Source organism: Ctenopharyngodon idella, chromosome 24 (genome assembly GCF_019924925.1).
Source record: "Ctenopharyngodon idella isolate HZGC_01 chromosome 24, HZGC01, whole genome shotgun sequence".
NCBI classification, from domain to species: Eukaryota; Metazoa; Chordata; class Actinopteri; order Cypriniformes; family Xenocyprididae; genus Ctenopharyngodon; species Ctenopharyngodon idella.
The window spans coordinates 857,124-881,480 of record NC_067243.1 but is presented as its reverse complement, the minus strand read 5'-3'; the positions used below and the strand labels follow the sequence as shown (position 1 = coordinate 881,480).

Below are 24,357 nucleotides of genomic sequence, written 5' to 3'. Positions count from 1 at the left end.
ACCAAGCACCACTAACATTTATATAATATAAAGATTATGTTACATGCTTAGTACATCCAAATAAATAAATAATGTTTCTGAAAGGTTTGATACAACATTGTGTTGTTTGTGATCCTCCATCAGCAGCTGCAGTATCTCTCAGCTGTATCAGTGCATCACTGTGACGTCTGACTGACCGAGGTTTTTGTACCACTCTTTATCACTGTGTGAACACATGTTTACTGTTCGGATAGTGGAAACTCTGACAGTAATAATCTCCTGTATCTTCAGTCTGGACTCCACTGATGGTCAGAGTGAAATCACTGCCAGATCCACTGCCACTGAATCTAGATGGAGTTCCAGTATAACGGCTTGTTGCATAATATATGAGGAGTTTAGGAGCTTCTCCAGGTTTCTGTAAGTACCAGGCTAAATAATTACCACTATACACTGCACTGCTGGTTTTACAGTTTATTCTGACTTCTTGTCCTGGTTGAACTGCTGTTATTGATGGACTCTGAGTTACAGTGTACTGTCCTCTACACTCTGAGAGAAAGAACAAGAAGAAGAAGAAGAAAATAATAATACGATTACAATTATAAATTCTAAAAAAAAATATATATAAAATTATAAACATTTAATATTTCAAGAGAATAATTGGAGCTGCATTACACAAACCTTGAGCGATCAGTGTGAGAGTCCAGATGAAGAAGGTGATTTTGTTCATTGTTGTTCTTTTGTCTTGTGTGATGATGAAGATTGTGTTCTGTTCTGCTCTCAGTCATGAAGTGTTAAACTCACAGCACTATAAACACTCTCAGAGCACTGAAGCATGTGTGACAATGCAAAGAAGTGGGCAGGATTTACAACAGACAAACTAATATACACTAGAGTTACACTATGATCATTTACATTCTGACTAATGTTATCTTTAGTTAGTTCAGTAGTTTTATTTTTACTCTGACTATTGAGAAACTGATGATGTGCAGATGAACATCTATCCCATGTAGGAAGGGATGTTCTCGTGGCCTTGCACACCATTCCCTAAAAGTTCTCTAAATGTGACAGAAATCCTGAACCTTCACATTAGAGATGTTTGTAAAACATCCTCTTTTGGTTATGAAAGTGCTGCAGTTCAAGTTTCCTTATATGACTTTAGAGGGACGTTCCACATTGGTTAATCAATGGTCACATAAGATCGTTACAAAGAGGACATTTGGGACATTAACAGAACGTCCCCATACGGTTCTCTGTTAGTCAGATGGGGACGTTTCATTCGGGACCATGCTGCTCCTGAACCTTTTTTTGAAACGTCGTTTAAGAAGCATATTTCACTTATAGGTGAATTGAAAATTTCTCATAAAAATAATAAAAAATAAATTACATTCAAATAGTAAATCCTTACTATCTGTAATTTCCCTATATTTGTGGACCACTGGATACCTGGTGTTTCTTTAAACCAATTAAAAAGGTCCTGGGTGGCATTTACGCCCCAATGGACACAGTCACTTCCACATTTTTCCTCAGGCAGCCTATTTATATCGGCGCGGCATCGGAAGTCATTGTTTTTAATATTAATATTATGTAAAGTAGTTTTATCGCACCATAATCCATTGCTACAAACTCCTGTACAGTAGGTGGAGCTATGCACCTGATAAGTCATGATTGCAATCCGCCAAAAAACTAAAAGAAGAAGAAGAAGGAAGTCATTGTTCCTTACGCAGAGCTTTCGCTGGCTGCGTCCAAAACTGCCTACTCAATGAGTAGGTACTTCATTTCAATAAGTACTTACTTAACGAGCGCTAAAAGAGTAGGTACTTAATAGCCGAATCTCTTTGGCTGCGTCCGAAACCGCCTACTTGTCTACTATTTAGTAGGGGAAAAGCAGTAGGCGAGCAATTAAGTATGTCAGAAACCTCAGTAATCATAAATGAGTAGTCGAGAAGTTCCCGGATGGCCTACTGCTTCCGCCCAGATTCTGAAGTGTTCCTCGATCGATACTTTTCTATCCCAGGAGGCCACAGGAGAGGATACGTCATAATTGAACATGGAGGAGAAAAGCGGCGCGGATGCTTTCAAATGTGAGTATTGAAAACTAAAAACACGGTTCCTTGTAATAAAATAGCATTTGTTGAACTACTGTAGAGTAAACCGCTGAATGTGTAAAGATGCTAGACACTAAAGTTGTGATTTTACAGTAAAAACACGATTTATTATGATAACAGGCTCTAGTAAACACACATAACTTAATTCTCCGAATTGGATTTACATATTCTAAACCACGTCTTAAAGGTGCTTATTAAATGTTTATTTAACATCTGACAGGAACATCTTCTTTAAGTATTATGGCTTAAGAGTGATGGATTATGTAGAATTCACTGTTGTCAACACTGCTTACATTACATGAATGAAAATAACGTAAATAAATAAATCTACATAAAATAAACATAAGTTTAATCTATTTTACTTGTCCATTAGTACTGTTGGTAAATTAAGGAACATTTGTATTGGATAAAAAGAGAGTTAACACATCATAAACATGTAAATGTAGATTTAAGCACATCAATCTCAGAGGAAACTTGAATCTTGTCTGATGTTACAGGGACAGATGATCACGTGTGTTCATCCGCTGGAGAGAGGCTGATGAAGGAATGATGCCATCAAAGGCTTTGAGTGACGATACTACAGAAATTAGTAAGTCTATTTAAATCTAAAGTCTAGTTTATTTTAATTATTGTAATTTAAACAGAGTTATTAAACAAAAATATAAAGTAAGATCATTTTGTTACTTCTAATACAGAAATCAAATGACACTGTGCTGTTAAGATGACTGCTTTTGTATTATATTTGTGCATTATTGTAGGATGTGAAATGTCTTCAGACTGGTGTGAGCACTGAGGATGGAGAGCCACAGCACAGCCACAAAAATAATCCGCCATGTTGACGTTATCATGTGACCTACGACGTTATCACAAGTGCAACAACTTAAAAGATATGAGTGACAGGTTTAATTAATCTATCTGTAAATATCTTGATATTGATCAAACTTGCTTATTTTGTGGTCTTGTTGAAGAAACAGCTGCCCAGTAATTTTGTAATTGTAGTACAACTAATATATTTTGGGTTAATTTAAAGTTCTTATATTTTTATATAATGTGAGTTTATTTTTTGTTGAATATGTTGTTAATTTCTTTATTTTATATGCAAAAATGTTCATCCACAAGCAAAAGTGGCATACATTTCATTTGTTTTCCTTTTTTTCTTGTTGAATTAGCTCTAGTTTCATCCCTCAGGCTTATAAATAATAAATATTTTTATGCATTATTATGTATTCAAAATATTTAACCTTATCATCATGCTTTATGTCTGTGTATATAATCTCAAACTATGATGTATGTTTGTTTTTTGTCATTATTATTGTTTATTGTTACCTAGTTTGGTTTTCTTCAGTGTTAGCAATGTCTGAAGCCAAAGATATCAGCAGCTGCTCGAAGATCTCGCCTTTGAAGAAGACTGATTTTATACTAAAAAAAATGTAAGTATAAACTACTTAAAATTAAGATTACCCCAGAATGAATTGCTTTGCTAGCCCACCCCAACACTTACACACAATGATATTGATAAATGCTGACCAAAACTTCATTATATTACTTTTCATTTTACTTCTTTAGTAAAACAAGCAAAATGTAAAGTTTTGTCATATGACATAGCTACGCATGAATACACACTAGACAAATACAGCTGATGTGAATACATCTCAATTTACAGTCAATTCATGCATTAATTCATTGCTTAATAAAATATATAAATTTACTGATAATAATAGCATAATTAATAAAAAAAGTAAAAGAATTAATAAAAGTAATAATGACAATAAATAAATGCATATACAAGTCAACACATAAAACAAAGCTTTATTCAAATTTATTGATCTAACAATCACGTATTTACAATCCTACTGCCATCTCACACAGCTGTGCCAGTTCTGCAGCTTTATTCTGATGAACACCTTCATCCATCATGTCCCTCACTGCTGCTCTTCTCAGTGGGGACATCGTGGATCCAGAGGATGAGGAAGATGATGATGATGGACCCCTGAACCCCACAACCTTGACGCAAGAGTGGGAGAAGATGTGTGGGACAATCTGGCTGCTGCTGTGTCTGCTCTAAACATTCGTGTGTCTGCTCTCCATCAGCATGACTAAAACAGATTAAAACATTTTACAATTCATTAATGTCAGCATTCTGTTTCTTGCCATATTTCATTTAATATTTTTACAATTACTCGCTAATTTTTGTCGTAGCTCACACCAGTCTGAGGACATTTCACATCCTACAATAATGCACAAATATAATACAAAAGCAGTCATCTTAACAGCACAGTGTCATTTGATTTCTGTATTAGAAGTAACAAAATGATCTTACTTTATATTTTTGTTTCAGGTTTTCCTTTTTTGCTGTAGTCACCTTGTCTTGTAGGTCCTGCTTCACCACAGAGCTCTGCAGCAAATGCACAGAAATCAAGATTCAGAAAAGTGCTGTAATAACTCTGCTTAAATTACAAAAATTAAAATAAACTAGACTTTAGATTTAAATAGACTTACTAATTTCTGTAGTATCCTCACTCAAAGCCTTTGATGGCATCATTCCTTCATCAGCCTCTCTCCAGCGGATGAACACACGTGATCATCTGTCCCTGTAACATCCAGACAAGATTCAAGTTTCCTCTGAGATTGATGTGCTTAAATCTACATTTACATGTTTATGATGTGTTAACTCTCTTTTTATCCAATACAAATGTTCCTTAATTTACCAACAGTACTAATGGACAAGTAAAATAGATTAAACTTATGTTTATTTTATGTAGATTTATTTATTTACATTATTTTCATTCATGTAATGTGAACAGTTTTGACAACAGTGAATTCTACATAATAGCACACATACCTCACTCATAGAACATAATCCATCACTCTTAAGCCATAATACTTAAAGAAGATGTTCCTGTCAGATGTTAAATAAACATTTAATAAGCACCTTTAAGACGTGGTTTAGAATATGTAAATCCAATTCGGAGAATTAAGTTATGTGTGTTTACTAGAGCCTGTTATCATAATAAATCGTGTTTTTACTGTAAAATCACAACTATAGTGTCTAGCATCTTTACACATTCAGCGGTTTACTCTATAGTAGTTCAACAAATGCTATTTTAACACAAGGAACTGTGTTTTTAGTTTTCAATACTCACATTTGAAAGCATCCGCGCCGCTTTTCTCCTCCATGTTCAATTATGACGTATCCTCTCCTGTGGCCTCCTGGGATAGAAAAGTATCGATCGAGGAACACTTCAGAATCTGGGCGGAAGCAGTAGGCCATCCGGGAACTTCTTGACTACTCATTTATGATTACTGAGGTTTCTGACATACTTATTCGCTCGCCTACTGCTTTTTCCCTATTATATAGTAGAGAAGTAGGCGGTTTCGGACGCAGCCAGCGTGTTGCAAAAAATGCAAGTGTTTACAGAGTTTTTTTTTTAAATTATTATTTTCAATACTTTGCATTTTAAAATAAACTTCTAAATGTCTGTTCAGTGGTCACTATGTAACTAACAGAAGACACAATATTAAAATTGTGCTGCTTCTAATGAAGTGATAGACAGCAGTTACAAATGATGTACAAAATACACGTAGCCTACTCATCTTTGCACCAATAAAATGTGCAACACTTTATGTTTTACTACCAATTTTTATGTAATATCTAATTAATTTAACTTTGAATTTAACGTTTTCATTGACATCTCATGATTTCAGGGCACGTGAGTTCCCGAACATAATGCATGATGGGATACGCTTAGCCTCGAATACCGCTTCGGATAGTGTGGGTTTAGTGTGCCTTAAGGGCACTGCACTTTGGCATTTTTAAGACATGGGATAGTCTTGCACACTCACTTCCTGTCACGTGCACGAGCTCTCAAGTGGCCAAGACCGCAAGTGTGGGTATTTGGACAAAGCATTCGGGCGCTTCTCAAATGGAAGGCTGCAAATCTCGGCTGTCACGTCATCAAACGTCGCTGAAGGCTATCTCAATCAGAAGGATCCTTGAAAGGCAGCCTTCATTTTTCATCCATCATTCATCTCGTTTGAAAAGATGCTTCAGGTGTGCGTGTGGCTACGTCATAATCGAAATAATCCCTTTTACATATAGTTTAAATGCATGCAAGAAAGAACAGTTTGTGTTAATTGTGTATATTAGTAAGACCTAGTCAGCTACAGTAAACATGTGTTCACTGAAAACATGGAGACAGTATGATTTTTTTGTTTGTTTGTTTGTTTGTCCAGGTCCAGCACTACAGCTGAATTAATATGAGTGTTCCAGTCCTTCAGCGATTCTTTGATGGAGAGGATACAAGACCTGATTTTCGTCTCAGCAGGGAGGACATCAGTGAACTCCTGACAGTGCTGGAGATGGACAGGCATCATGGGTAGAGGCCAACTCTGGAAACCCTGGTGTTCCTGTTTTGGTTGGCAACTGGGACATCCTACAGCTTAGTTTGCAGGGCCTTTGAATGCCCCTACCAACTGTTCCTATTGTTATATTTATAATGTATGAAAAACTATAAAATCAGCCACTTTTCTTTACATTCACAACACTGGCATACCATCAGAGTATGCACATGAATATGGATCTAGAGCTGACTTGATACACTTGATTTACAATATTGCTACACATTCTTTCTTATAACAACCAAATTATTGATCTCATTTTACCTGCAGGTGGTTGCAGCTTGTGCAATATTGCACAACATATGCATTGGTGTAGGTGACCTCTTGGAAGATGGAGATGTTCCACAGGACAACAATCAGCCTCTCCGAGGAAATAATGATGACAGCCGGAGCGGAGCAGCATGGATCATGACTACTCTTTTCAGGCAAATTTAATAAACATAAATCCAGAAAAATGCTGATGTACTTTTTACAGCAATTGTATTTATGTGTCACTTCAATGATGTGTACAAATCATACAATTGCTACCTTGATCAACTGCATAGCATTTGTTAATTCATGGTTGTTGTTTTGTTTTTTTGTCTGTCCTCAGTCCTGAATCCTGATGCAGAGACTTTTTTCTTTTTTTTTTTTCGAGTCAAAGTGACCTGTGACTTTTTTGTGTTCTTCAGTTAATATTAAACTTGACTTGCCTTGACTTGTAATAATTGCTTTAAGGAGCTCATTGATTCGGCCTAAAATAATTCATGTTAGCTAACTGCATGATTTTTATTATCTTAAACTGTACATTTCTGAAATGGACATTACTTTCACAGTCACCTCTGATAACAGATCACTCTAAATTGTGTAGACGTGTATTTTCTGTAAAGCTGCTTTGAAACAATATGTATTGTGAAATAAATGTGAATTTACACTGTTTTAATCAGTTTATTTAATATTGAACATAAAGGTTTATGCAATAAAGTAAGATGTATATTTTAAAGGCTCAAGGAACAAATGTTTTCATTTGTTATTCAGTAATGTCCATTACAGAATAATATTTCTTCACATTAAAGCATAAAGAAACTAATGGCAACAAATATTGTATCAGTCCTGCTTAAATTAGCTGAATATTTAACAGTTTGAGGTAAAAAATAAAATATTCAAACTACATTACATCAGTCTGATTAAATTAAGGTCCCATTAGTTAACATTACTTAATGGATTAACTAACATTACCAATGAACAACACATTTGTTGCACTATTTATGAATCCTAGCTTGTTAACATTAGTTAAAATACAAAACAATAGTTAAAATACAACTGTTCCTTGTTAGGGCATGTTAGTTCAGGTCCATTAAACAATATAAATACAACATTTCATTCTAAAGAAGACAAAAATGGTATTATGTTATGTAATTGCTACACTGTAATATATGGCAACCGTCTGTGGTCTCGTAGTGCTTTATAGCATGTGTAGTTTACCAATTTGTGATTAATTTACAACAAAACATAATTAAAACATTTAACTTACATTTCATAATGAATTCGGGCGTGCTTGATGTCGACTCACTTCCCGCCATGTTTTCTGAAATGCGTGCAGAGAGGATTGTGGGTAATTGAAGGCAGCGAAGGATACGTCTGATCCATCCTTCAGAACAGGCAGAATGAAGGGCGCGAAACAAAGGCTGCCTTCCAGGTCCTTCAGATTGAGATGGCCTTCAGCAGCGCTTGATGACGTTGCAGCCGAGATTTGCAGCCTTTTAATGCTGAGAGTACTAGTCTACAAGCCTCAGAAGGACTGGACTATGAACGACACAGTCTTCTGATTGAGAAGCACCCAAAGTTTCTTACGCAGAGCTTTCAAAATGACAGAGGAGAAGATGACTTTTCAGCTTACAAGAACATCGCTGAATTACTGTAAATTATGTAAGTAACAGTGCTCAGTTGAAGCTGGTAGTTCACTATTAGCTAATCAGTAACTACTGTTTTTTCATTCCTCCCAGAGAACTACTAAGAACTACTATATACAGGTTCATAATTAACATGAATGATGCATAATGTATAATTAATTCTAAAGTGAAGGTCATGGTATCCCACTAGTAATGACTGAAGTATTACCAAATCCTTCAGAAGGAATTACTAATTATTTGGATCAGTATTCTGAAGTGAGAAACATGATAACTCTCTAGTAACTACTGGAGTCATTGTAAACTTTTGAGGTTAATAGTTAATATTACTAGTTACTAGAGTGTTAATAATGCATTACTCATTTGTTCCTGTGTAGTTATTCATTAATGAAGGATCAGTATTATAAAGTGTTTCCAATCAGGCAAATAAGATCACTGGACATAAACACTCACTCTAGGACTTGTTTGATCATTTTATGAAAAAAAAAAAAAAATGTCAATTGTGATTTTTAAAGACCGTACTCACCCCCTTCACTCTGGTTTTGAAATGCTCACATCTGGGTGAAGACTCAAAATTCCATTGGCCAGAAGTAATGCGTATAAAACATTATTTGTCCCAATGGCAGTGATTATTATAAATCACACTATTTTCTGAAATAATGCAAGAGAACGGTTGGCAATATAGTGCTTTTTAATTGATTGTTTAGATGAATTTTAATTGTTGTGGGATGTTTGGAAATATGTTAGGAATGATGTGGATAGTGTAATTCTGTTTATTTCTGTGTTTGTGTGTCAGTGTGTGTCGTGTTGTTAAGCACTTCTGTGGATGTGTTTATGTATATGTATGACACCAGTGTCAAAGACAAATTTCTGCTCCGTGACAAACAGAATGAACAATAAAGTTAACTTAAGCTCAGATCATTTGGCCTTGTATGAATTTAAATGGACTTTTTCAGACTTTGGCAAATCTGAGCAAAGTTTGAGACGATGTTGAGACATATTTGAGGAGAGCAACCCAGTCTCTGACAGTAAATCATTCAGTGGTGTGAGATTTGAAGATGTGGCTTACATTCACTGTTGAAGAGTTGAGCTTGAGAACATGTTTGGATTGAATTCAGATCATTGAATATAATTTACAGAGAAACTCAAGTGAACATCATGTGGAACAGAGAGATGATGAAAAACACTGAGAGTGAAGATGGAGAAGAGACAAACACAACAGAAGAGATCCACAATCTCTACATACAACAAATGAAAACATCACTACAATCATCCTATAAAAAAATATAAAAATGTAATTAAATTATGACAATCATATTATTAAACTGGTTTTGGCAATCAGTCCTTACTATGAAACACTAATAAAACAATAACAGTCCTTACTGGAATAAAAGCCATGATCACATCAACAAAATATTCATGTTATATACAAAAATACTGATGAGCTTCAAACAGATTTATGTTTATTTAGATGATCTAGTGTTATTAGTGTTTGTCTGTGATCAGTGTTGTGTGTGATTGTGTTGAATGAGCAGCTGCAGTATCTCTCAGCTGTATCAGTGCATCACTGTGACGTCTGACTGACCGAGGTTTTTGTACCACTCTTTATCACTGTGTGAACACCCATACACTGTTTGGATAGTGCCAACTCTGACAGTAATAATCTCCTGTATCTTCAGTCTGGACTCCACTGATGGTCAGAGTGAAATCACTGTCAGATCCACTGCCACTGAATCTAGATGGAGTTCCAGTATAACGATTTGATGTCACATATATAAGGAGTTTAGGAGCTTCTCCAGGTTTCTGTAAGTACCAGTGTAAGTAACTACCACTATGCACTGCACTGCTGGTTTTACAGTTTATTCTGACTTCTTGTCCTGGTTGAGCTGTTATTGTTGATGGACTCTGAGTTACAGTGTACTGTCCTCTACACTCTGAGAGAAAACAGAAACAAAAATGAAAATGATATCTGACATTTTAAAAGAATTAAAAATCATTGTTAAAAAAAAGAAGAAGAAAGAAATTGTATTACACAAACCTTGAGCAAACAGTGTGAGAGTCCAGATGAAGAAGGTGATTTTGTTCATTGTTGTTCTTTTGTCTTGTGTGATGATGAAGATTGTGTTCTGTTCTGCTCTCAGTCATGAAGTGTTAAACTCACAGCACTATAAACACTCTCAGAGCACTGAAGCATGTGTGACAATGCAAAGTGACTCTCTCTATTTAAATCATTATCCTGAAGACTGTAGATCAGTCACAAATGTATTTTCCAACAATTTCCTCATGTTGTGAAACATGTTAAACAATAATATGCAAATTTCTGAAGTCTATTGACAGAATCCTGTATATTATTGATTTGGTCATTATTAATATTTTGTAAGGTCACTGAACACTTTCTATCATTCATTCTACATTGTTCTGGGCTCAGTATTAGTTCATGTAATAAACTGCAAGAAAGTGATTTTTTTTTTTTTTTTTTTTCATATTTTTACATTAAAAACTTAAAAAAGTGCAACAGTTTTTAATCACCATTTAAATGCACATGGGCGTCAGTGCCGATAGTCCCGTGGTTAGATCACTGTGTCTCTGGAGTCTCTGAAGTTTAAATCCCAGCTTGAGATCCTTTGCCAATCCTGCTCCCCTCTGTCCACCCCACACTTTCCTGTTATTCTCTACTGTCCTGTCCAAAGTAAGGGGGGAAAATGCAGATGGGCCTAGGCATGTTTGTCTTGTCTTTTATTCAAGGTCAGTAATTAAAATGGTGTTGCACAGTTCTGTCCTGTGCAGCTCTGTCACTAGGTTGGTCCAAGAGCGCTGGCTGGAGCTCATCATCAGGCTGCACCTCCACCACAGTGTCCTCTCTTTTCTGTGCATAGATGCGACTTTCTGAAGTTTCTTGATTCACGCACAGAACCTTTTCAACAACATCTCTGCATCTCTAATAGTGTATGTGAAAGTGGCACTTGCAAAAAAAAAAAAAAAAAAAAAAAAAAAAGGATATACAAAGTAGTTTTTGAACTTTTGACATACCTCAGGGAGATGGAAAAACCCCAGCAGAGAGAAGAAAATAGAGCAAAAGACAGAGAGACGAGATGATATGAAGAGATGAGAGAAGAGAAGAAGAAGGATCCTCAGTTTAATGGAGGATCTTGTCAAATCACATTCCATTTTTTTTCTTCTTTTTATTTCATTATTTTTTCATTATAAACTCATTTTTTTTTCCACAAACACACACAGCTTTTAAGACTATATGCTCAAACTCTATAACTCGGCTTGTATTGTCTTTGGGTGGAGCTTGATGTCCAGCTCCCCTTCTCTGGATATAATGGGTGGAGCTAGACAGTCCAACCACACCCTAACCACAGCCATAACCCTATCACTAAACATATCTTCACTCATTATCTCCATATAGGTGGATCTGGATATCATTTGGTTCTGCAGTGAGCACCACTTGTGTTTGGAGCATTTGTTTCAGAACGTGGTGCATTTTTCCATTAGTTTGGTTTGTTTAGGCATATATGAACATGGAAATCATGCTCAAGATCTGCACCAAAAAAAAAAAAAAAAAAATACAGTCTGAGATCACCTGAACAAACCCTGGATCAGTTCAGTTGTAGTGAATCTGACTCAATGGACCAGCGAAACAGGCTGTGTCACAACTGTGCGTGTCACAATGTATTTGTTTTCCTTTAATCTTATCCCTGGATTGTTTAACTCTACATATGAGCCAGGCATGAAAATGGCCTTAGATGACACTGTAGTGGCAAGTTTTGTTGGAACAAGCACCACACATATTTTCTTTACATTTTAGTTCAGTTAGTAATGGATAAAACATATGAATATGTCATAATATAGTCTTTGAAAGGTTTGATACACCATTGTGTTGTTTGTGATCCTCCATCAGCAGCTGCAGTATCTCTCAGCTGTATCAGTGCATCACTGTGACGTCTGACTGACCGAGGTTTTTGTACCACTCTTTATCACTGTGTGAACACACGTTTACTGTTGATATAGTGTGCACTCTGACAGTAATAATCTCCTGTATCTTCAGTCTGGACTCCACTGATGGTCAGAGTGAAATCACTGTCAGATCCACTGCCACTGAATCTAGATGGAGTTCCAGTATAACGCCTTGTTACATCATATATGAGGAGTTTAGGAGCTTCTCCAGGTTTCTGTAAGTACCAGGCTAAACGATAACCACTAGACACTCTACTGCTGGTTTTACAGTTTATTCTGACTTCTTGTCCTGGTTGAACTGCTGTTATTGATGGACTCTGAGTTACAGTGATCTGTCCTCTACACTCTGAAAGAAAACAGTATAACATTTCAACACTATTATTTAGCATCTCATCTACAATATCTTCGTAAATGGATCAGAAATGACACTACCCAAAATCCATGGCTAGAGTTAGAACAAGCAGAATGTAAAGAAATAACAATTTCTGATCTTCCATCACTCACAATTAAAATCAAACAACAAAATCTCTTTAAGAATTTGATGATTAAAACAACTCTCACTGCTTGGTGGAAAATTAATACATTGATAAATCACGAGTTCGTACTACACATCAATTCACCTATTGTTACGGACAGAAGGGAGTGGAGACACTGGTAAGTGTAAACAGAGTTTATTGAACAACAACAGAGCGTGCAGGCAGAGTGCAGGTGAGTTAAGGCAGGTGGATACGTAGACTGGACGTGATACTGGATCTGATACTTGTCTTGTTTTCCCAGGGAGCGTGGATGCAGGTTGACGTGGAGCAGACGAACACACTGAAACTCACAGGTGACAAGGAGGTAGTCGTTTAAAGGAGTCCTGGAGGTAAGCATAACAGGTCAGTATGCATTAACGAGACCGGACAGTGAGTGAGAGTTCAGGAGTGTGTTTTAAGCTGCTGTGGTGATGAGTGCTGATGAGTGTCAGGTGTGGCTGGTTAATACTCAGGAGAGGGAGTGCGTTGTGATTGGGTGAGTGTAGAGCCCGGCGTGTCTGTGACACCTATATGGAATAACCCGGATTTCACTATTAATCATATGCCACTTAACAATACCAAATGGAAAGAGAAAGGCATCACACATATACATCACCTGTTTTCTGATAACACATTCATTACTTTTACAGAATGAATGCAGGAATTTAATTTAGGAAAAGAACACTATTATTACTACCTACAAATCAGGAACTCTATTAAAACCACAACTGGAATCAGATATTGCACAACCTTCCCCAATTATTAAACATATCAATACAATCAGTAATTCAGTAAAGATGCTCACAAAACTTTATACTTTAATATCTTCTATAGATACCAATACAGTAGCACCAGTTAAACAATGGGAGAAAGACCTTAATATTAACACAGATGAGGAATTCTGGAAAACAGTTTGTAAAAATAGCTTTATCTTTAGTAGAAGCACAAATATTCAATTAATCCAGTATAAGATTGTACATAGAACACACATTACACAACAGAAGATGTTCAAAATGGGCCTAGAAACCTCGGACAAATGTACTAACTGCAACCTAAACACACAAGACTCTTACCTTCATGCAGTCTGGTTATGCCCTCCTGTTCATCAGTTCTGGACAGATGTCACCAACAAATTAACAGAATTTTTCAAAACCAGAATCCCCAAATTCCCTTCATTATGCCTCCTAGGTGATACCTCTCAAATTAACCCATCTTTTAAATATTCAATACCTTTACTCATGTCTCTAGCTATCGCCAAGAAAACAATATTACTTAATAATAAATGCCAAATATGGAAAAATAAATGCCAAATATCAATTACACAATGGCTACATCTATTAAAGGAACATATTATTCAAGAAAAACATACATCAGAAACACAAAACCAGTTATTTAGATTTAATACAGTTTTTAGTCCACTGCTCTTATCCTTAAATATTGATTAAATCTGGCTGGTGAGCTGATGCCCCAATCCTCAGGGTATACACAATAGATGCTTTTACAATAGACGAATAGAAAATGAGAAATCATGCTTCTATAATAGACGAATAAAGTCTTATTTAATACATATTACAAAAATTATAGATTAATATAATCTATACATATATATATATATATATATATATATATATATATATATATGTCAACCTCAAAAGTTTACAATGACTCCAGTAGTTACTAGAGAGTTATGTTTCTCACTTCAGAATACTGATCCAAATAATTAGTGATTCCTTCTGAAGGATTTGGTAATACTTCAGTCAAGTCAAGTCACCTTTATTTATATAGCGCTTTTTACAATGTAGATTGTGTCAAAGCAGCTTTACATTGATAACTGGTACATTGTTTGGCTGCACAGCAGCTCTTAAAGAATAGTGTCAATGCAGGCAGATCAAAGCACTGTTGAATATCAAATGTCAAGTCAAGTGTCAGTCATTACTAGTGGGTTACTATGACCTTTACTTTAGAATTAATTATACATTATGCATAATTACTACATTAATTATGACTCAATTGTGATTTTTAAAGACCGTACTCACCCCCTTCACTCTGGTTTTGAAATGCTCGCATCTGGGCGAAGACTCAAAATTCCTTTGGCCAGAAGTAATGCGTATAAAACATTTTTTGTCCCAATAATGCAAGAGAACGGTTGGCATTATAGAGCTTTTTAATTGATTGTTTAGATGAATTTTTATTGTTGTGGGATGTTTGGAAATATGTTAGGAATGATGTGGATAGTGTAATTCTTTGTAAAGTCAGTTACATAAAAAGGTAGATCAGTCTCATTTGAATCAGAAAAGTAAGACTGATTAGCCCTAACTAACTGCTAGTTGGTTAAACTAGATCTTAAGTCACAGTCTTAACATAGAGGCTGAGTTTATGCAACTGGCCACTGCTTCGTCACAGATTGCAACATGCCTTGTTTCAGTGGATTGCCATTTGAAATGAGTGCGGGTCTTCACGGAGAGAAGCTGGATTCATATTTTCATGGATTAATAAGTTAAATTCTGCTGTAATGATGGGTCGGCAGAGCGGGGATCCATTTGCAAGCTTTATTAAGAACAGTATTTACACAGGTAGACAGGGGCAAAGGCAGGAACATAAACAAGGACAGGCAATGGTCGAGGCAGGCGGCAGACAAACAGAATCAGGGTACAGGCAAGGATCAGGGCAGGCAGCAAACAATCACAGTCCAGGAAACAGGCAAAGATCAGGGCAGGCAGCAAGGGTCACAGAGAATAAACAATCCAACGGTAACAGGGTAAACAGTCCACAAGAAAACGCTCAGAGTTGATCACCGGGGCAAATCAAGACTTCGCCAAGGGTGTGTGTGTGTGTCTTAAATAGTCCAGGTAATGATCTGCAGGTGTGTGTGGCAATTGGTGATTGGTGCGTGTGATTGGAAGGGAGGATTATGGGAAGTGGAGTCCAGGAACTGACAGGCACAGACAGTGATCGTGACATAACGCCCCCCTTCCGGAAGGCGCGTCCTCACGGCGTAAATGGCACAGATAGGGAGGGGGGGTGGGTACATTGGAGACCTGTTGGCAGACGGGAACGGGGTCTCCAATGCAGGTCCAGGAACTCGGGCAGCCACGGGGGGTCAGGTGCCACGGGCAGCCATGGCGGGTCAGGTGCCACGGGCAGCCACGGCGGGTCAGGTGCCATGGGCAGCCACGGCGGGTCAGGAGTGTCGGGAGGCCATGGCAGGTCAGGTGGCTTGGGCAACCACGGCAGGTCAGGTGGCTTGGGCAACCACGGCAGGTCAGGTGGCTTGGGCAACCACGGCAGGTCAGGGTCCGTAGCCGGCCACAGCAGTTTACAGGCGGTTGAAGGCCGTGGGCGTGCAGGGTCCCCACCCACAAGCTCCCCACCCTCAGGTATATGGCCCCCCCCCAAAAAAGTTCTTGGGGAATTCAACGGAGGCCGTGGCGGTTTCGTGGGTAAGGAGCTCGGGTGGCGCCGGCAGGGCGAGGAGCTCGGGTGGCGCCGGCAGGGCGAGGAGCTCGGGTGGCGCCGGCAGGGCGAGGAGCTCGGGTGGCGCCGGCCTCCGTGGCCGTATCAGGAAGAGCGGATTGCTCTGGGACGGCAGCGGGCTGCTCTGGGACGGCAGCGGGCTGCTCTGGGACGGCCTCCGGGCCTTGAGGGATGGAGGAAGCCTTCCTCCTCCTCCTCCGTTTGCATGGTTGAGGCGGTGGCTCTGTGCCTACCTCCTCGGTGGGCGCTGCAGCGGGCTCACGGGGTGGAGCGGACTCACTGGCTGGGACGACCCCTATGTTCCCAGACACTGGCGGCACGGCCATCTTGCCCGTGGGCACTGGCAAAGCGGCCATCTTGTCCATAGCATCAGGAGAGCTTGAGGGCGTCGCAACCGGCGAGCTTGAGGGCGTCGCAACCGGCGAGCTTGAGGGCGTCGCAACCGGCGAGCTTGAGGGCGTCGCAACAGACGAGCTTGAGGGCGATGCAACCGACGAACTTGAGGGCGTAGCGGCCAGCGGGCTTGAGTGCGAAGCGGCCGGCGGAGGCTTAGGAATGCCAGCCGCTCGTGCTGAAGTCAGCGGTGGATCAGCCACACTGGAACGCAACCCACTCCGCTCCCAAACAGATCCAGAGACGTAACGTGACTCTAGAAGAACAGCGGGGACATGACGTTGTTCTGGAAGATCAGAGGAGACGTGACTTGGCTCACGGAGGTCAACTGTGACTTGACTTGGTGTTGTTATTATGGTGGCCGCCATTTTATGAGCGTCATCTGGCGCGGCGGCCATTACGTGAATGGATGAAGTGTCGCATTTCTCCACGACACCCACAGTAAACGGAGAGCCAACAGTCAATAAAGCATAATCCAAAAACAGACTTAGAGATGAACGGGGTCCCTCACGAATGAGTTGTTCTTTAAGTGGCTGATTGATGCCCTCACAGAAAAAGTCTATGAGCACGCAGTCCGGCAGATCTGACCAATAAGCAATGTTCAAATATTCCGTGATATAATCCTCTATCGATCGTGTGCCCTGCGTGAGTCCTAATAACAATTGTGCGACGTTCCTACTGGGCCATTGTTCTTCAGGAAAGCCGCTGGATCCATGTGTTGGCGAAGTCTTCTGTAATGAAGGGTCGGCAGAGCGGGGATCCATTTGCAAGCTTTATTAAGAACAGTATTTACACAGGTAGACAGGGGCAAAGGCAGGAACATAAACAAGGACAGGCAATGGTCGAGGCAGGCGGCAGACAAACAGAATCAGGGTACAGGCAAGGATCAGGGCAGGCAGCAAACAATCACAGTCCAGGAAACAGGCAAAGATCAGGGTAGGCAGCAAGGGTCACAGAGAATAAACAATCCAACGGTAACAGGGTAAACAGTCCACAAGAAAACGCTCAGAGTTGATCACCGGGGCAAATCAAGACTTCGCCAAGGGTGTGTGTGTGTGTGTGTGTGTGTCTTAAATAGTCCAGGTAATGATCTGCAGGTGTGTGTGGCAATTGGTGATTGGTGCGTGTGATTGGAAGGGAGGATTATGGGAAGTGGAGTCCAGGAACTGACAGGCACAGACAGTGATCGTGACATCTGCTCTGTACCCTTTAAAAAACTATTACCGCCAGAGAGGACTGCGACTGCAACTCATCATCATTTGAACTACTTTTGGTAGCACTTTTGGACATTTTCGCAATAAATAAATTATTGTTGTTTCGCTTGTTTTGTTTGTTATTTTATTTATAACAGTAGGTAGTTTTAAGAAATGGTTATGGGTAGGTTTTGGGGTAGGTGTAGGATTAGCGGCTCAAAATATGGTTTTAATGTTATATTTTTCCTACACATTTCTTTCCATTATGTTTTTTTTTTTTTCTTTTAACATTCGGTATAAAATATGTATGTTTAGGTTCGGGATGGGGTTTAGGGATCTTACATTTATCTACAAACGATACAAGGGAAATTATACATTATATATTTATGACATGAAAGATTCGTAAATATTTTACTTTTCTTTTGCTGAAAAAATATTAATAATAAAATAAGTATTTTCATGTTTTAGTCCTCTAAATATGTCAATATTGTACGTTTCAGCACCTTTCTAAACGTACAAAAGTGTTTTGTGTCTTGGAAAGTTACGTATTTATACCTGCGTATTAACAATGAGACCAGGCTGGGAGATTCATAATGAGTCCAGATACTTTTATAACAGACCTGAATATGAAAACATGCTTGACTGTGTAGAACATGCAAAATACCTTTTATATTTTCATTGTTGACTCTTTCTATTGACTTTGGCTATTCAGTAAACTCAATATTTGAACAGATTTTCACTGAAGATTGAAGTCTGAAGCTGCAGGTTTTCTTGTGAATCATGATGATTGATTCATATGAAGAACAGAAGATCATTATGAGAAACTCCACAACATCATCCATGATAAAAGAGGTCAAAGGTCACAGATCTGTTTCTTTAAACAGTGTTATATTAGCACACAACGAGAGAACGAATGAGAAATATAGGATATAAAGCCAAAATGAATCATGTCTGTTGTAAATGAGATCAATAAATGCTTGTTTAAATGAAAGTGTGTTTATTGCTCCTTTTTGAAAAGCATTTTGTCCAAACTGAATGTTTGAGTGTTGAGAAGATCTGAGTTTCTTCTAATATCAGTGTGTTGAAGTGTTGTTTCTCTCTCTCTGCTGGAGTTTGTGTTCACTCGAGTGGAATAGAGGTTTTTGTATGACCGTTTCATTAGATTGTATCACTGTCTAAGAGATTCTGTGTGCAGGTTTTTGGTCCAATAAGTATTGCAGTGTCTGAATTTAACAGAAGAAAATTACTTGTCATTCAATGTTTTATGTCTTTGACACAATCTGTCAAATTGCATAATTTACACATTCCATCCGGTTGTGATGAAATATATAACTGAACATTGTTGGCATAACAGTGGAAACTAATACCATGTTTTCTAATAATGTTGCATATGGCTGCATGTATTGAAAACAACAGAGGGCCTAACACAGATCCTTGAAACACATCATCATTAAGTGGTGATAACTTCTTCATCTGGACTCTGATCTGTATATCAGGTATACAGTGAAACTCTGACTTGCTTATAACTAAAAATACTAAAGTTTTATATTTTATGAATATGACGTCTATTTCTAATATGACACATCATGTTCTATTGCCTTGATGTACTTTACATTTGAATATATTAATTTCTCTTCCAGTTAACAGATCACAGTTACTCGAACTCGAACTGTAGTTCATACAGTTGGACCAGGAAAAACTGTTGTGATGAGATACTCCGCCAGCACTCCTTTAACAGGCTGTAACCCACCCTGTCTGTCCTGGTACTTACAGAAACCTGGAGAAGCTCCTAAACTCCTGACTTATTGGACCAACAGCCTCCAGTCAGGAACTCCATCTAGATTCAGTGGCAGTGGATCTGGCAGTGATTTCACTCTGACCATCAGTGGAGTCCAGACTGAAGATACAGGAGATTATTACTGTCAGAGTGAACACTATATCAACAGTAAAGCTGTGTTCACACAGTGATAAAGAGTGGTACAAAAACCTCGGTCAGTCTGACGTCACAGTGATGCACTGATACAGCTGAGAGATACTGCAGCTGCTGATGGAGGACCACAAACAACACAATGGTGTAAAAAAGATCTGCAGTATTCAAGTACCAGAGACTTTATTTATTATGATGTATTAACCTCTTAACCCGCACCGGCCTGTGGGTGGGCCGCAGTGGTTCATCATAACATTTACACTTAATTTTTTAACACTTTTGGCCTCAATATGGTACCATTTGAAAGCTTAGATTCTCAGCTTTACATAGAATATAATGACATTTGTTTTTATGTTACACAAAATAATAAATTAAGGCTTAAATATATAGTCATCCCAAATCGCCCCCCTGCCGTGATGGGGGGGGGGGGGGGGGGGGGGGGGGGGGGGGGGGGGGGGGGGTAGCTCTCATTCTCAGGAATTCAGCTATGTAGTTTAAGTCATGCTGTATGTCGATGGGGAAGCAGAGGTCGTTTTGCTGTTTCACATTTATCCTGTATTTGCTATACTGTATCTTTATATCATAATCGCTGTATTTATGATGTTAGAACATTGTTAAGGGTTTCTGTCATAATGTGCATCAGTGATTAGTGAATTTTCCTTTAAAGTGCTGCTTTTAACCATTGAATTTTAGCATCTCATTTGCACGTGTGTTTTTCTATGCAGAGATGAGAGAGTAGGCCTTCTGATGTGTGTAAACTAATCTTACCTCACAGTTTATGATTATTAATTATTGATGATTATTAATTATTAATAAATCGTTAGACAAGCATAGTTCCTGCATGTGTGCTGGGTCGGGACTGTCCTCGTTCATGTCCGTGGCATGTACAGCAGAGACAGCCTGTCCAACAGCATTAAGTTCTTGTTATCAGAGACGACGTGAACCGACAGGCTTTAGATGGGAGTCTCAGTCGTTCTGTTGGCACAGATGCAATCACTCGACCTGGATAACATCAGAGTATTATAATTTAGCAGAGGGATTTCTTTAAGTTATAAAGCATAGCTGTAATTTACCAATTATGTTTTCAAAAAGAATATTAAAGAATATTACAAAACATGCAGTAGAAGAGTAATAATGCAAACAAATGTTAATAAAAAAGCTTAAATACAAACACTTTTCTCTCTTTGCTGTGGAAGTTCAGTATAAGAGGAAATGTCAGGCATCTTAGGGGGGCACTGCAGTATGAAGGAGGAGGCCATCAAGTAAAAAAGGTTGAGAAACACTACACTAGTGTCATCACGTCGACACAACGTCAAAGTGACTGACAGATAGAGAACTCAGTTATGTAACAGACACGCCATCTAGTGATGAAGCATGGAAGTGCAATTAAAGTGACTGAATTTCCGACCAAGGTTTTTGTACCACTCTTTATCACTGTGTGAACACACAGCTACTAGGACAGTGTGCACTCTGACAGTAATAATCTCCTGTATCTTCAGTCTGGACTCCACTGATGGTCAGAGTGAAATCACTGCCAGATCCACTGCCACTGAATCTAGATGGAGTTCCAGTATAACGGCTTGTTGCATAATATATGAGGAGTTTAGGAGCTTCTCCAGGTTTCTGTAAGTACCAGGCTAAACGATTACTACTATACACTGCACTGCTGGTTTTACAGTTTATTCTGACTTCTTGTCCTGGTTGAACTGCTGTTATTGATGGACTCTGAGTTACAGTGTACTGTCCTCTACACTCTGAAAGAAAGAACAAGAAAAAAAAAAAAAAAAAAAATATATATATATATATATATATATATATATTATTTAAAATTATAAACATTTAATATTTCAAGAGAATAATTGTAGAGCTGCGTTACACAGACCTTGAGCAAACAGTGTGAGAGTCCAGATGAAGAAGGTGATTTTGTTCATTGTTGTTCTTTTGTCTTGTGTGATGATGAAGATTGTGTTCTGTTCTGCTCTCAGTCATGAAGTGTTAAACTCACAGCACTATAAACACTCTCAGAGCACTGAAGCATGTGTGACAATGCAAAGAAGTGGGCAGGATTTACAACAGACAAACTAATATACACTAGAGTTACAGAATGATCATTTACATTCTGACTAATGTTATTTTTTGTTAGTTCAGTAGTTTTATTTTTATTCTGACTACTGAGACACTGAGGATGAGCAGATGAACGTCCATCTCTGTGTCCATATTCAGTCATGTGACCAGTTTGACCGACAGTTTGACTGTGGCTTTAACACCACAACTATGATTGGTTTATTCATTACCAGTGCTGAAAAATATATGAGGAATCATCTGACCAAGTATCTGATACATAATGTACATACATACTATATCAGAATATTATCTATGAACTTGGTTACACTTTACAATAACAGTACATGAACTACTTCAACATGAACTCATGATTAACGAAGATATGAACACTGGATGATTATGTACTTGCTCAAAAATTTATTTTGGATAATTATTAACCAAAAACAGTTACAGACAGCAGCTTTAACTAATATATGAATAAACACTAAGAGTGCCATCCTTGTTGATATAAACCTATGGTACAAAAAAAAAAAACAAAGATAAAAATTATTTGTATTTCTTTTATTTTTATTTATATAATTAAACATATATGGACTTAAAAGCAAGTCCAAACATACCTGTAAAGACACACATAATGCACATTTACATGTAAAACAGGGCATGTCCATAAGCTAATGCTAATCGAAGCATTTACATTTAAACGACAAAAAATACAAATACAGTTAATAACTGTACATAACCTCCTAAAAAATTCCAATAAAACATTTATGTAAACATGTCTTTAATTATTAATTCGGTTTACCAAAGCAGTCAATATTTATTAGTTCAAAGTGCCAGCATTACCGTAGGAACACAACAAACACGCCAAGAGAACACCTATGCTGTGTTCGAAATCGCCCCCTATACCCTCATTCACTATTCCCTACATTAGTCACTAATATAGTCCACTTGAAGGAGTGAATGAAAATGAGTGAGTGAATTCGGTCACTGAGTGCTTCTGCCGATTTTACATAGTTTGTGTTTGATGTTTATTATTCATTTGAAACTTAACAAACTGACAGCTCCAGTAGTAATGAAAAATGTATTTTTAACTCTGTCATGAAAACTTGCATGTATAAACCTTAATTAAACATTTTAATAATCAAGTAAAAATTAATTTATACCTGTATGATATTACCATATAGACAGTAAGCCACACAAATGGATGGATGGATGGATGATTCAGCTGCAGTCGCCATCCTCTGGTCAGACGCAGTCATTTATTTGGCGACTCTCACATTGCCTTGTGGGTATTCTCTAGCCCTTATCGCACTGTGGGATTGAATGAGTCCACTCGGTAGCGTCCACTATGGTTTCGGACACCACTACAAATGGCTGTCCCCTCAAATAGTGCCCTATTTAAGGGTATAGGGGGCAATTTCGGACACAGCCCTAGAGTACTGTGAATTCAGACATACTTTTTTTGTCACATACTGTTTTTGACCTACTATATAGTAGGGAAGAATGTGATTTTGGATGCAGCCACAGTCTTAAAGGAAAGGTGTGTAAAACTCAGTTATGTTAAAGACATGTGACCCTCTAGTGGGGAAGTATGGAAGAGCAAATAAAGGGATTGACTTTCCTACAGTAAATAATACAGATAATATTGTAGTGTAAAGTTTTGCAGGGACGAGCACCACTCACATTTTCTCCACATTTTAGTCCAGTTTAGAAAGGAATATAAGATTGTATGTTACATGTTTACTTAATAAATCATAATAAATAAAGTCTCTGAAAGGTTTGATACACCATTGTGTTGTTTGTGATCCTCCATCAGCAGCTGCAGTATCTCTCAGCTGTATCAGTGCATCACTGTGACGTCTGACTGACCGAGGTTTTTGTACCACTCTTTATCACTGTGTGAACACATATTGACTGTTTGGATAGTGGAAACTCAGACAGTAATAATCTCCTGTATCTTCAGTCTGGACTCCACTGATGGTCAGAGTGAAATCACTGCCAGATCCACTGCCACTGAATCTAGATGGAGTTCCAGTATAACGGCTTGTTGCATAATATATGAGGAGTTTAGGAGCTTCTCCAGGTTTCTGTAAGTACCAGTGTAAGTAATTACCACTATACACTGCACTGCTGGTTTTACAGTTTATTCTGACTTCTTGTCCTGGTTGAACTGCTGTTATTGATGGACTCTGAGTTACAGTGATCTGTCCTCTACACTCTGAGAGAAAACAGAAACAAAAAATAAAAATGATATTTGACATTTTAATAGAATTAAAAAAAAAAAAAATATATATATATATTTATAACAACTGTATTTCACAAACCTTGAGCAAACAGTGTGAGAGTCCAGATGAAGAAGGTGATTTTGTTCATTGTTGTTCTTTTGTCTTGTGTGATGATGAAGATTGTGTTCTGTTCTGCTCTCAGTCATGAAGTGTTAAATTCACAGCACTATAAACA

The 24,357-nt window shown here is 38.1% G+C and overlaps 1 protein-coding gene, 3 long non-coding RNA genes and 1 gene segment (V, D, J or C); 1 reads left to right on the top strand and 4 right to left on the bottom strand.

Annotated features, from left to right (window-relative positions):
- On the bottom strand, positions 1-24,357 carry LOC127507688 (Ig lambda-1 chain V region H2020-like). The segment is given in 3 exon segments: positions 1-520; positions 23,793-24,115; positions 24,222-24,357. Coding segments are annotated over 3 exon segments (693 nt in total).
- Positions 754-4,440, top strand: LOC127506568 (uncharacterized). 2 transcript variants are annotated; one of them, XR_007928029.1, is made up of 5 exons: positions 754-2,060; positions 2,582-2,673; positions 2,843-3,514; positions 3,954-4,155; positions 4,423-4,440. It is a non-coding gene; the product is annotated as an uncharacterized LOC127506568 (long non-coding RNA). The 2 variants fall into 2 exon arrangements; XR_007928028.1 differs by lacking the exon at positions 4,423-4,440 and having other exon boundaries at positions 758-2,060; positions 3,954-4,210.
- Positions 3,876-5,457, bottom strand: LOC127506596 (uncharacterized). The gene is made up of 3 exons (XR_007928068.1): positions 5,228-5,457; positions 4,584-4,675; positions 3,876-4,479 (listed from the first exon to the last, which is right to left on the bottom strand). It is a non-coding gene; the product is annotated as an uncharacterized LOC127506596 (long non-coding RNA).
- Positions 6,883-21,881, bottom strand: LOC127506567 (uncharacterized). Of its 2 annotated transcripts, none has more exons than XR_007928027.1 (3): positions 21,716-21,881; positions 7,996-10,305; positions 6,883-6,897 (listed from the first exon to the last, which is right to left on the bottom strand). It is a non-coding gene; the product is annotated as an uncharacterized LOC127506567 (long non-coding RNA). The 2 variants fall into 2 exon arrangements; XR_007928026.1 differs by lacking the exon at positions 21,716-21,881 and adding an exon at positions 10,410-10,575.
- Positions 13,034-20,261, bottom strand: LOC127506546 (uncharacterized). Of its 2 annotated transcripts, none has more exons than XR_007928011.1 (2): positions 19,678-20,261; positions 13,034-13,190 (listed from the first exon to the last, which is right to left on the bottom strand). XR_007928011.1 is itself a non-coding variant. In XM_051883124.1 (2 exons), the coding sequence occupies exon 2, from the start codon at positions 17,475-17,477 to the stop codon at positions 16,260-16,262; it is 1,218 nt and encodes a 405-aa protein (XP_051739084.1). In that variant the 5' UTR covers positions 17,478-19,129; positions 19,678-20,261; the 3' UTR covers positions 15,382-16,259. The 2 variants fall into 2 exon arrangements, 1 of the variants encoding a protein (XP_051739084.1); XM_051883124.1 differs by lacking the exon at positions 13,034-13,190 and adding an exon at positions 15,382-19,129.